Raw genomic sequence first — 13515 nt, forward strand, 5'->3', positions numbered from 1 at the left:
ATGTAAAGTGGTGGTTATCGGTGACAGATCAAACCCCAGCGGGATTTCATTTCTGATATGATAAATACATGTCTTTAACCAAGTTTGGTAGCCAAAATGCTTTGTATACTTTTATATATGCTACTCTGTTATGTGGTATTGTTCGGTTTTCAGTCTTAGAGGTGATTGAACTGTTTGAGTATTAGTGTCTAATCATCATTTTGAACAATTTTAAAGTTGCAAACAGCAAGTGGGGTTTGTTGCCGACACGTGACAGACACCAGCAGTGAAAATATGAGCATTTAGTTTTAGTTGCATTGTTTGAAATGGCCTTTCCTTCAGAAGAAAAACAGTAGTGCCTGAGATTTAAACTTTAGTTACAAATTTAACAAGTGCTTTAAAAGTCAATGGAAGGATAGGTCTGGATGTCACTGCATGTTTAATCCCTGGTATTGGCATATAAAATTGAAAATTTATTTGATTAACTTTAGCTATATCAACAAGCTTTTTCAATAGATTTACTTCGTGTTCTGGCAATTTTGGCGCACTCTTTTGGTTCAGTTTAATGAGTGCAAATTTTGAATTAATTTAGAAACTAATTTCATGATGAGTTTTCAAGTACGTTTGCTCATCTTTAATATTTCAGGAGTGGTAAGCAGGAATTTCTAAGAATGGTTGGTCCAGGAAGTGCTTTGTTTTCCCAGACCACTGATTTTGCCTTCTGGCTAGTCCTGCAATCAGCCAGAGTGATGGTATTGGTTCTAGTTCACTTTAACAGCCCTCAGATTTGCAGACCAAAGTGCAGTGCAAAGGATTAATTTGAAATACTGAGCCTACCATTAAGGGGAATTATGTCACAACGTCCCAATCCATAACTGTCATAACTTCATGATCTACAAATGCATGCATTTTTCTGTTGTGTTGCAGTTTATGGAGTTGTTGCAACCCCTTGCCTTGCTCCCAGTCCAACTAGTTTTAAACATTGTAAATGAGTCTACTGACACATTGTCAACTTGAAGGTCAACAGTAACACCAATATCACTTTTTGTGTGGTAGGTGCAAGCAAATTGTCTTGTGACATGGATGTTGCTTTAATACTTGAAACTCAGAGTTGTGAAAACATCTTGTAAAATTGCCTGTGATTTAAATATCTAACAGATATAAAGCCTGAAAATAGAATGATTTAGTGGTTTAGTGTGCTTCAGATTTACAAGTGGATTGTGTGAAGATGGTCTGCAGCTTCCCCTTCTGGTTTCTTGATTTGACTGAACGAACATTATTTTACTTCTAAGCTGCTGTATTCTCATGTATCTTATTACTCTATTTGCACATAGTTCACAGTTAGAGAGCTAACCACTTTGCTATTTTCCCTTCAGCCCATTATGTAATATGCTCATTAAGCCCTCACAGGAGTAGCAGTTGAGGGGTTAAACCCGATAATTATTCAAATCTTTCAGGCTTTTCTCCCAGTTTACGATAATTTGGTGAGGAAGTTCATTGTAATTAAATATTCAAATTATGAATAAGTGTCAATATGGCTTCCTATAGCCTGGGAATGATGATTAATTGTATTCAAAACTCTTGTGGCTGCTCTAATCTGAGGCAAACCGTTGCTGTTGATTATTTCTGTGGAATGCTTGCCATTTTTTTTGTTTTAGAATTTAGACTGGTAATTGATTTGCCATATGTTGCACAAGTGCAGGAATTTAGAAGATGTGTATTTGAAGAACTCTGGGAATTTTTAATTGTAATCTTCATTTTTATTGTGGCAGGCAATTCCTAATTTATTTTTTGTCCTCCCTGCCCTAAAATACTCAATTGGCCCATAAAAGCTGTAGGAATTGAAGTACTGTTGCTTGCCTATGCCGTAGATTACTTCAAGTATGTATGTGGTTTGAATGTGGCCTTATCATTACAATGACAGTTTTGCATCTGGTTCTGGAGGTACATCAGTACAAGGTGATACTGTAGCTCAGACGTTCAGACCCAGATCTGAATTCCAAATCCAGAAGAAACAAACTGAAATAGCCTCTGGGAGGCTTTCAGGTAGAAGTTAAGTTTCACATCATTGGAGTATAACTGGGTAGTTTGGTGTGGAGCTACATTTAAATGCTCAGTGGATCGTTAAAAAGCTTTTAGTGGCATTATAATAATTTTTAGTCTTAACATTATACCAAGCAGAATCACGTCGTGAGCCTTTTCCTAGTATTTGTACCTGTGACAGGAAGTTGTATGCTCTACTTGGCAGTTTACAGCTACTACTCTGGAAGCAGTGGTGCAAACAAATGCAGGCCTCTGTTGGTGATGTTTGGTCGAGGTTACAGATTGTGATTTAATTCCGTACCAGAGAGGGACAGTTGGTAGAATGAGATGGGAAGTGATGAGCAATAACCAAGGAGAAAGTCTTGAGAACTTTTGAGCCAGTTTGGTCCAAGGCACTCAGTTTTATAACGTAAATCTTCCAGATCAGGAGCGCAATCTATGCTGATTACATGTTTTATTCTGATTTGTGATTCTGAAGTGATTTTCGTTCCACTCATTTTCGTTTGGTGCAACATTTTTTTAAACACACGTTAAGGACCCTAAATAAGGGAAGGCTGTGTTTAAAAACTTAAAGGCTTATAAAGAGACACATTTTTATTGTGTCTCCAGTTTATTATGTTCTGCCAGTATTGAGCACTATACTATGATGGACTAATGCCTATTAGTAATTAAGTAATCAAGCATTTTCAGAAAGTCAATCTTTGTAAGACTGTCAGTCTATTTGGCTTTATTGATAGCATTCTTGAGCTTGGACCGGAAGGTTTGGGTTTCAGCCCGAAGTACTGGTCTGATTTTATAATCTAAGCTGACACTTTACTCCTGTACTGAGGAAGTGGTGCACTGTTGGTGGCACTGTCTTAGTTGAAATGTTTTAACTGAGTCTCTTATCACTACCAAAGTAGATGGACAAAGGTCTTGTTAATTCAAGTATTGGCCTACTTTCGAATATTAACCAGAGTTCCTGAAAACAGCTGACGTGTTTTGATTCTTGATTGTAATATCTTACTCCACACAAAATAAATACTCTGCTTCTCTCATACTACTTCAGAGTAGTTTGTTGTAAGTGAATTGTTTTGAAACAATGCTGAATTAATAACTTGCTATATAAATGCAACTCATCAATCGTCACCATATTGTTTTTTTAAGATTAGATTCCCTACAGTGTGGAAACAGGCCCTTCAGCCCAACAAGTCCACACCGCCCCTTGAAGCATCCCACCCAGACCCATCCCCCTATAACCCACACACCCCTGAACAGTATGAGCAATTTAGCATGGCCAATCCACCTAGCCTGCACATCTTTGGACTGTGGGAGGAAACCGGAGCACCCGGAGGAAACCTACGCAGACATGGGGAGAATGTGCAAACTCCACACGGACAGTTACCCGAGGCTGGAATCGAACCCGGGTCCCTGGTGCTGTGAGGCTGCAGTGCTAACCACTGAGTCACCGTGCCACCCCCATTTGATTCTAACTATTTTGCCAGATGTCACAAGGACAGTGTTGTGCCTTGCAATCAAATCGATTGAATGTCCTGGCCCCCCTTGTGATGATGCTGTTAGTATAATGCTAAGGTGCAATATTCCCACTCAGGTACATTTATCGTTAAAGAATGCCTCATTGAATGTGTGTAATCTTTGCATCGTTTTGTCTGAAATGTTGTTAACATCGCACAGAGTAATTTGTAGCTTTTTCATTTGTTTTGTTCAAATGTGAATTGTATCTGTGGAGAATATTTTAAACTCTACAATTTTATGGTTAAATGTTGGCCATATCGGTATGTCACTGCTAACAGATGAATTTTAAGTTGAAGAACATCATTTATGAGAAGGTGATCGGACTTTCTTAGCAACTCTTTTTATGGATCTATGCTTTTTAGGTGATTTCTGTAAAAATGATTTTATTTTGTAACCCTAAGTATACTTTGTGACATCCCTACAAGTGGGACCTGTAAGTATTTAGCGTTCAAAAAATGGTCTGTGGTAAACATAGCATTTAAATTGAGCATTTTTATTTTCTTTCCAAACTTCAGGTTGTCAGAGTGATTCACTATTCATGTGCTTTCCTGCTAAATAAGGATCATTTAAAGTTTTGTCGTCGTTTTCATAACTAGCCCACAACCTCGCTTTCCACCTGTAGGTCCTAAAAACAGTAATGAAATAAATAACAAGGTAACAGCTTGTTTATTGATGTTGGCATAAATTAGTGAGGACAAAAGAAGAACTCCACTTCAAGAAATGTTGCATGTTTTTTATTAAATATAAATCTAAGTCTGCAGACAATGTATTGCTTTCACATCAAGAGAGCACTTCTGACAATGCAGCACTCACTGAGACTGCACTGAAGTGCCTGCCTCGAGTAAGTAGTCCAGATTCTGAAGTGAGGTTTAAACCTATCGTCTTCTGACTTCAGAGGTGCCATCACTGAGGTGAGGTTTATTTTAAATGGAGGTACAGGAGGATCTGCTGTAACGCATGCTTCGTTAATGTGAATTTGCTGTAACATGATTGATTAATAGTGGGCGCTGTTTGGGTAATGCATACTTTCTGCTGTACAAGTAGATTTCCCTATAATGCTATTTTCTATGGTGAGGTCACACAAGGATGCAGCTATCGAGTCATAGAACTGCCTATACAATAAAAGTTCTATTTCGTAATTTGAAATGATAATTCCTTTGGAACAAAAATTATCGGTTGGATTTTGTTTTGAGGAGCTGTTGGTTTGCAGTTTCCAAACAAGGGACATGTTTAAAGTCATCACATTTGTCAACTGTGTCAAAGGCTGCTTTCAGTTCCAGAAAACTGGAACAATCTTTTCACAAGGATATTAATGGAAAGGAAATGTTCATTAACGCTAGCAATTGGTCTCTTGAGATTGATGCTCGCTTTTTAAAATTCACAAGCAACCTGCGCTCAGTCTTCAACATGCAAGTTTAAATTAATGGGATGTGAGGAACCTAAGACATACCTGAGAAAATATCGTATGATGCACATCATTGGGGAGAGAGGAGTTTTTCACAAAAATTAGCTGTTTGTTTTCAAAACCCAAATTTTTAGAAGATTGATGAATGCATCCTTTATATGTGTTTGTTGTAACAGCAGTTAGATCCCTTTTAAAACTAAATGTCACATATATGCTTTCTTTTGAAGAATTCATGGAGATTCTGCCAACAATAAAAATGTACAATTTGAGCTATTTTTTATGATCTAGATAGACTTCTAAGCTTAGGAAGCATTCATTTTGATTCTCAATTTTTGAAATACAGTGATAAGAGTTTTATTTATGCTGTGTAGGTGTTGCACATGTGAAGGCTAAAAAAGTTTTTTTTTAAAGTTGCATGCTGATATATCTGGCTGATGAATGTACAAAAAAGAAATCCTTTTACTGTGCTTTAGAGCATAATGTGATACAAACTTGCCTGTCAGTATTACCTGTGAATTTAAGTTGGGAAAATTTTACTTGAATCCTGATAGTGAAAGCACCAAATGAAATACCTTGCTGACAGACTTATTGTGCAATCCCCTTAACTCACAGAATTAATTCAAGTCCATAAAATGTTTATTTTCTGAGGGTTACAAGATTAGTTTGAAACTTGACTTTACCATATCCTTCATACGCTTTGATTAAAACACTCTTAATTTCCTGGATTATGTATACTGTGTGTATATTTTAATAGAGTACTTACTTAGTTTGACTAGAGCTTTAATGCCATTTCATGTCAGTAACAAATAAATATTTTAATTTGTACAGAAATATTTGATTTAAAATTGATACTCGATACACACTTGATCTTACTGATTGCACCACAATAGCTGCTGTGGCTTTCAGGGCACACACATGTTTTCACAGGCTTTGAAGTACTTTTGGAACATAGTCACCATTGCAATGATGGGGAGTCATGGCAGCTGACTTACATATGGCACGATCCCAGAAATAGCTGTTAAAGAAACTGCCAAGTACTGTGATTCTTTGGTGATGATAGAGATCTAAATGTCGGTCTGGGCACGTTCTTTCACCTTTGATTACTACTAGAATCATGGAATCATAGAGTCCCTACAGTGCTGAAAGAGGCCATTCAGCCCATCAAATCCAAATTGACTCTGGGAGCATCCCACCCACACCGACACCCTGCTCTGACCTATGACCCTGCACTTCTTCCCGTGACTAATCCACCTAGCCTGCACATTTCTTGACACTACAGGACAATTTAGCATGGCCAATCCTTCAAACCTTCTCATGTCTAGACTGTGGGAGGGAACTGGAATGGTTCCCTCGTGGACAAGGAGAGAATGTTCAAACTCCACACACAGTTGCTCGAGGCTGGAATTGAACCCTGGCCTCTGGTACTGTAAGGCAATAGTGCTAATCACTGTGCTACTGTGCTGCCCCTATGGAATTATTGACTTCCACTTCCAATGTATTTATCAAATGCTTACTAAGAAATTATTTCCGTACATTTGAGAAAGCAAGTAGAAATTTGGTTTAAAGGCTCAGTTGAGAAATGGGATCTTTGATAGTATATCAATGTAATAGTGCCCCAGTATCTGCGATAGATAATCTAGGTCCAAAGTCCCACTTTCTCCAGAGGTGTGTCATATCAGGTTCTGAGCACATTAATTAGAAGTACCTGTCAGTTCCTTTGTACTGTGTTAAATGGTCGGCCGAGATTGAATGCTTAAGTCTCTGTAGGTGTCTTGAATTCAGTCTTTTGTGTTGAAATTAAGAATGACCAAAACCAACATCTTGGCTCTTCCTTTGCCTCTTCTTAAAAGATAGATTGCAACAATTTCTGTATTGTGACTCAGTCAGTGTGATCATGTAAAATTACCTAATTTTCAAGAGCAAATGACCTAACACATTGCTGCTGTTTCTGTTTTCAAGACCATCTTTGTTGACCTTCAGTAGTTACTAAGAAATAATTTTTATTAATCTACATTTAAAAACAGAAAAAATGGCCAGAGAGACTTCTGGCTTGAAACTGTCTCCTAATTTGATGGGAAATTTGATTTTGTCTTGATTCAGGCACATATCCCTGACACTTCCTGCTAGTTTCCGAGGTAAAATGCATGGCACAAGACCAGACTTTGAACACCAGACTTCCAACCTGTATGCTATATCAGGTGAGTGTTGCTGCACGTGGAAAGTTAGCACTAAATGCGCCTGTTTCAGGGTAAATGCTATTATGTACATTATTAGCATATTTTGGCACTACTGTTTTTATGACACTGTTTAATTAATTCGACAAAGCAAAAAGAAATTGTGCAATACAGTTACATGGCTAAAGTTACTGGGTGCTGTGAAGTCACCTGAAGACATTAGTGTAATGTAATGCAAATAATATCCAACTGCTTTCTTTTCATTGCTCACCCTTTTGACCTCGTGTGCTACAGGGAATTTTTTTTGGTATTGTCTATTCACATTTATAGGGAATATTTGTGTACAAAAATTAATGAGACACTAACCAAGAGGATGATATTTTATTGTATGTGGTTCCTGTACCTTATTTTCAGACTGCCTTATTTGCTCCCAGTATTACTAATTTGAAACTTGCAGCTGTCAAGCAAAAGGCTATTTTATGTCTGTTTCTCAGCAAAAAATTGTTTTTCAGAACACGGGAACAAACTATCATACAAACAAAATGTAAAGAATTCCTTGTGTTTTCTTCCGTGCAAGACTAACAAGTTAGTGAATTCTGAACTGTCAGGTTAATATTTGGATTGCACAGGTATTAGAGTGAAATGTATAGGGCACAACAAATGGAGGTGAAAAAAATATATATTTTGATCTGATCATTGGATTTTTAAAGCTATTATATTTATTCAGTGGGTTCTATGTTTTGGTGACTTTTTTTCTAACTGACCTTTATTCCAAGTTACCAAATGCTCTCAAGCTTCAGAGCATAATTGTAGTATTCTATTTGAACTGTTGGGTTTTACACTCAAAAGATCATCGAAGAATTGTAAAAGAATATTTTTGTGAGAAGTTGACTTTTTTTAATTGACATAGTTCTAATTGCTTCTAAGCGAGGGAGGTATTGTAAATAGCTGAAACTTTGTAAATTAACACACTTACCATTAATCATATGTTTTATATTTGTGACTATGGTGGTATTGACAGGTGGGCAGGTTTATTCTTGGAAAAACATGTGGGTGCTGTCAGGCATCAGGAAGCAGGTTTGTTGGGATTGATGAATTGCCTGCTCCCTTGATTAAGCCTTCAGTCACTCGCAACAGCAAAACCAGGAACAGGATTTTGAATAGAATGTGTCAAATTCATTTGGTTCTGGGTTGTTGCAGATGTTGGAGCTAGTGTCATGTATTAACCAAAAAAAATGTGAATTCTGACACTTGTCCTGTTCGTGCATTATTTGCTTATTGGCAGGCATAATGGAAAATATTGAAACCTTGGATCTGTCTTATGTCTGGATTCACGCTGCGCTTGGAATTCTGTCATTTCTGGGAGGCATGGATTGTATCATGAGAGAACAGGCCAATAGTTTTCAAACTTGCATTGACTTTTCTTTTTTCTTTTTAAAAGAAATTGATAGAATTCTTTTTGTTTGTGTTCTTTTCATGCAAAGTAGGTGCCATAACCACCTCATTAATTTCATTAGGTCAAATCCTGTCGTCTTTGAGGAGAGTTTGATTTCCTAGTTTCTTTTTAAAGAAGCATTATCAGTTCAGAAGTTAAAAGGAATTTTTATGCTGTGATTTCAGAACTGTTCAGTTAGTGGAATAAAAATTTATAACTTGCCTGATGTGCAATTTCTGTCTGCAGCCTAATTCGCACATACAGCAAGTCAACACAATCTCATCACTCTCGACTGACCCAGATAAAATTTAAGAATTTTTTTTTAGTTCCTCTGGTCTCCTTTGTGTAAGTTCTCTCCCTTGAATTGTATCAAAGCCTTATTCCAAACTGTTTATTAGCATATCACTCTCCACTGAACATTATACCTTACTGTTCTGCATGCATGAAAGCCTTGCTGTTTGTTGATGTCTGGCTCTGACTCCTTTATCTTCATACTGTTTCCTGGATAACAGTTACAGGTGAAAAGGATTTTTGGGCTGAAAGAGGTGAGGAAGGTAAAAAGTGAGGGAAGGAAGAATAGCGAAGAGAAATTAGGAAATGAAATCAGAAAATGGAAGAGAACAACACTGACGGAGAACAGAAAAACAAATGAAACGAAGGGGAGCAGCAAACAGAATTGGAGGATTTGAAGAGAGAAAATGGAGAGGTGGGAAGAAAAGAAAATTAAGGGTGCTTTTGTATTTTTACAAAGTTACAACTAAGAATGTTCAGGTAATGGGAAGAGAGAGGCTGAGTCCATTCCATAAAGTTTCTGAGAATCACTGAATCAGATTGTCGGTTTGAAACGACCTGAGTAAAAGGACGCATGATAGTACTTCTTCAGACTTAATCTCAGTTTTGTCAGTGGTTGTGTTTGTTCAAAGCTTTTGCGCAGAAAATGCCTGGAACTGGCGAGGCTTTTCATTGATGCACAACCTACCACGCCTGATACGCACCGGAGAGTGACACATTTAAAGCCCACACTTATCCAGGCTAATTTGCAGAAAGCAGCATTTTCCTAAACGATTGCAGAAAGTTTCTGTTCACTATCCTGATCAAGACCTTGCCTTGTTCCTTGGAATTTCTACTGTAAGCAGAAGGAGTGGTTTTCCTTTTTAGCTGCTGTACATCTCCTTTAGTAGTGAATCTTGATGGTGTTTCACAGTCCCTTTTTCTACTATGTTATTAATTTTCCCATGATATCAGCATGAACAGACTTATTTCAAACACTCTTCACACATTCTATTCAAAATCCTGTTGGTCAGTGGTTCCCAAATTTGGCAGTGTTGTTCAGGTTTATTAGTAGATGGAGACACAGCACACAGTAAATATTGATTTAGTGTTTAAGTCACCTTTTGAACTAAGTTGCCAATTTAGTTCAAAGCTCTGGTATAATTGAAGTTTTAATGCTACTAGTAGCTCTTTAATTGAAGGGTCAACGAACTGTTAGTAATTAAAAACTACAGATTTTTTGGTGCTATATGTTTTGAGTAGTATATATTTCCACAGCTTCTACAGCACAAATAATTAGACACTTCATTGCTCCATAAATTACATATTTTTCAAAGGACTAAAATGACACAAACATATATTGGTTTCAGTGGGTTTTTACAACCAATAACTGTAACAGCTGTCTCGTACTCCATCAGTACGAGACATTAAAGCATTATTGCTCAAGGAATTTATTAAGAAATGCATTCTCCACTGTAAAATCTCCCAAAATGATGCACATAAACCTCTGTACTGCTGAGTTGAGCTCAACGTATGCCAATTTGTTAAAGACACCCATTCTTAAAAAAAATTATGCAAACTATCAGCTGAACAGTAGGCTGTCAAAGCGGCTTTCCGTATGAAAATTGCTGAGATTGTGCAGTTTGTGCTTAGAAATATTTTATCAAAGACCCATATTTAAAAACTGTTTTAAGAGAATTTACTATATACTGCACCTGCAAATCATTCTCCGCTTACCGGTTGAATTAAAATGTTTCTAATGAAAAGAAAAAATGACTGCCTGAACTTTCACCTTGCGATGGTGACTTCCGTTGGAGATGACCAATCGCTACAATGTACTCAGCTTGTCTTTGGGAGAAATGTTTATCTTTCACTTGACTCAAAGGAGATAATTTTATCAACAGCGGACAGTGAATTTAAGTTGACAGTTACCATAGGCTGGAATTAGCGCTTCAAGTGATAATGCCACCAAGCAGCTTTGTTTAAAAAATAGACTAGAAAACTGTATCTGAAATTTGCTGTGAATCTGGTTCACCTGAGATGCATGGACCGATGTTTGCTTTGAACCTATAAATGTATAGGAAATACATGTCCATAATGTCTTTGAATCTGTAGCTCAGTTTCACTAGAATGTCTCTCCAGGGAGCTTTTGTTACTAAACTATGGAACTCAAAATGGCATCCTATGGGAACATTCATTTTCCATTGTCAAAAAAGCTTTCTGCTTCTACTGTGTGGCTATTTTTGGACTCATTTTAAGTTTTTTTTGTAATCAGTGATGTCTTAAAAGTAGAACTACTTGGCTAAATACTGTAGATGCCAGAAATTTGAAATATAATTTCTATGCTGTTGGATTCAGTGACGAAACATCAAATACTGGAAATAAACAGCATAACAGGCAGTACGTGTGGAGTGAGAAACAGCTAATGTTTCAAGTTCATAATCTTTTCAACAGAATTTAAAGGAAATGATCTTGTTTAAAACATGTTGCAGAAGCAGAGAGAAAATGGCAAAAGGAGGGAAAATTTGTGTTAGGTTGCAGAGAAGGAGAAATAAAATCATAAAAGGGGTAATGGTGTAAGTCAAAAGGAGGTGATAATGAAATAAATAAAGGAGCAAAAAATAATGGCTGGAGTCTAGAAGAGGTGTAATGGGGAAAAACTAAATCAAATCAAACCATTGTCCAGAAAGAAAGTAGAGACAGAGATTATGATCTCAAATTATTGGAACTCAGTCAGGAGATTGTGGTAATCACAATCAAAAGATAATCTGCTGTGACAATGTGGAAAATTGCCCCGGTATTTGCAGTACACAAAAGCGGGCAAATCCAACCAAGCTAGTTAGCGCCCCATCGGTCTACTCTCAATCGTTCAGAAAAGTGATGGAAGGTGTCATCATCAAACTACACCTCTCAGCAATAACCTGTTCACTGCCACCCACTTTGGGTTTTGCCAGGTCCATTCAGTTGCTGGCCTCATTACAGCCTTGGTTCAAATATGGACAAAAGATCTGAATTCCAGAGGTGAGGTGAGATTGATAGCCCTTGACACCAAGGCCGTATTTAACTGAGTGTGGCATCGAGGAGCCTGGCAAAACTGGAATCGGGGTAAGCTCTCGTCTAGGAGTCATATCTGGCACATAGGGGGATAGTTGTAATAGTTGGCGGTCTACCATCTCAGTTCCAAGCTATCTCTGTAGCAGTTCCTGAGAGTACTGTCCAAGGTCAAACCATCTTCAGGGCCTTTGTCACTGACCAACCCTCTGTCATAACATTGGATGATTGCACGATATTCAGCATGATTCATAACTCTTCAGATACTAAAGCAGTCCATGTTCAAATGCAGGAAGACCTTGATAATATTCAGACTTGGGCTGAAAAGTGGCAAGTAAAATTCGTGCTACATAAATGCCAGGCAATGGCCATCTGAAGTAAGCAATAATCTAACTGTGGCTTCTTGACATTCAATGTCATTACCATCATTGAATCTCTACTGTCAATATCCTAGGGTTTACTGTTGTCCAGAAGTTCAACTAGACTCACTGTATAAAATATAGTGGCTACAAGAGCAGGTCAGAAGCTCAGAATACTGCAGTGGGTAACTCCTATTCTGACTCCCCAAAGCCAGTCCAACGTTTACAAGGTAAAAAATATGGATTGTGATGGAATACTCCTCACTTGCGTGGATGAGTGCAGCTCCAACAACTCTCGAGAAGCTTGGCCCCGCCCAGGACAAAGCAGCGCTCTTAATTGGCACCATGTCCACTGCCTGTATTGCCGAAGTGCGGGAGTACTAGTTGTGTGAACTGTCAACAAAATGCACTCCAGAAATTTGCCAGAGAGTCTTAGACAGCACCTTCCAAACTCATGACCATTTCCATTTGGAAGGGTAAAAGCTGCCGACATAAAGAAATGCCAGCATCTACAAGATCCCCCAAGCCATTCACCATTCTGATTTGGAAATATTTTGCCATTACATCGCTGTCACTGAGTCAAAAATCCTGGAATTCCCTCCCTAACAATGTTGTGTATCTATTTATACCATATGGACTGAGTGGTTTAAGAAAGTTTCTGACCACCATCTTCCCAATGAATGGGCACTAAATGCCAGCCAGCCAGCCAGCGACACCCAAGTCCCATGAGTGTATTTAAAAAAAAATGCAAGGCACCAAGGACTGATGAATCCAAGTGGAGTGCAGAGGCAAGTTCAGATGGTACAGTGACTGAAAGCTGAAGGCCATGTTTCTGAACTAAATAGAGACTTCCTGCAAAATATGTTATTTGGTATTTCTCCCCCACCCTGCAACCGTGTAGAAATGAATGTATCCTGAGCAGCAGATATGGTACACTGCAATGCAAGATGTAGAAGTAAATCACTGCATCACTGAAAAGAATGTTCAGGACCTTGGACAGGGAGAAGGCTGGCATCAGTTTACCAAGAAAGTCAGAAGGGAAGAGCAAAATAGGATATATTGAGTGGACCAAGATATCTGGGAAGGAGCAATCACTTTGGAATGCTTAAAGGAGGAAAGAGAGATGATGGCAGGAATAATGAAGGATAGTTTGCTGAATGTTGGAAGGTGCTGGGGTGCAAGTTAAATACAAGGGGACCTCATTTTACTTCTGGGTGGAGGGGGAGCATTGTGAGAATAGTGTCTCAATTACATTTCCATCGATTTGAATGCCCAATGATCCTC

At 38.0% G+C, this 13515-nt stretch overlaps 1 protein-coding gene across 4 annotated transcripts in view; it reads left to right on the plus strand.

Annotated features, from left to right (window-relative positions):
* Positions 1 to 13515, plus strand: part of mvb12ba (multivesicular body subunit 12Ba) — a 176062-nt gene that overhangs the window by 93115 nt on the left and 69432 nt on the right. For all 4 annotated transcript variants that reach the window (XM_048559146.2, XM_048559144.2, XM_048559145.2 and 1 more), the window contains one exon: positions 7043 to 7140. In XM_048559146.2, the coding sequence (XP_048415103.2) occupies positions 7043 to 7140 (98 nt within the window). The remainder of the gene's footprint in view (positions 1 to 7042; positions 7141 to 13515) is intronic.

The sequence above is a fragment of the Stegostoma tigrinum genome, chromosome 29 (assembly GCF_030684315.1).
Source record: "Stegostoma tigrinum isolate sSteTig4 chromosome 29, sSteTig4.hap1, whole genome shotgun sequence".
Lineage (NCBI taxonomy): Eukaryota > Metazoa > Chordata > Chondrichthyes > Orectolobiformes > Stegostomatidae > Stegostoma > Stegostoma tigrinum.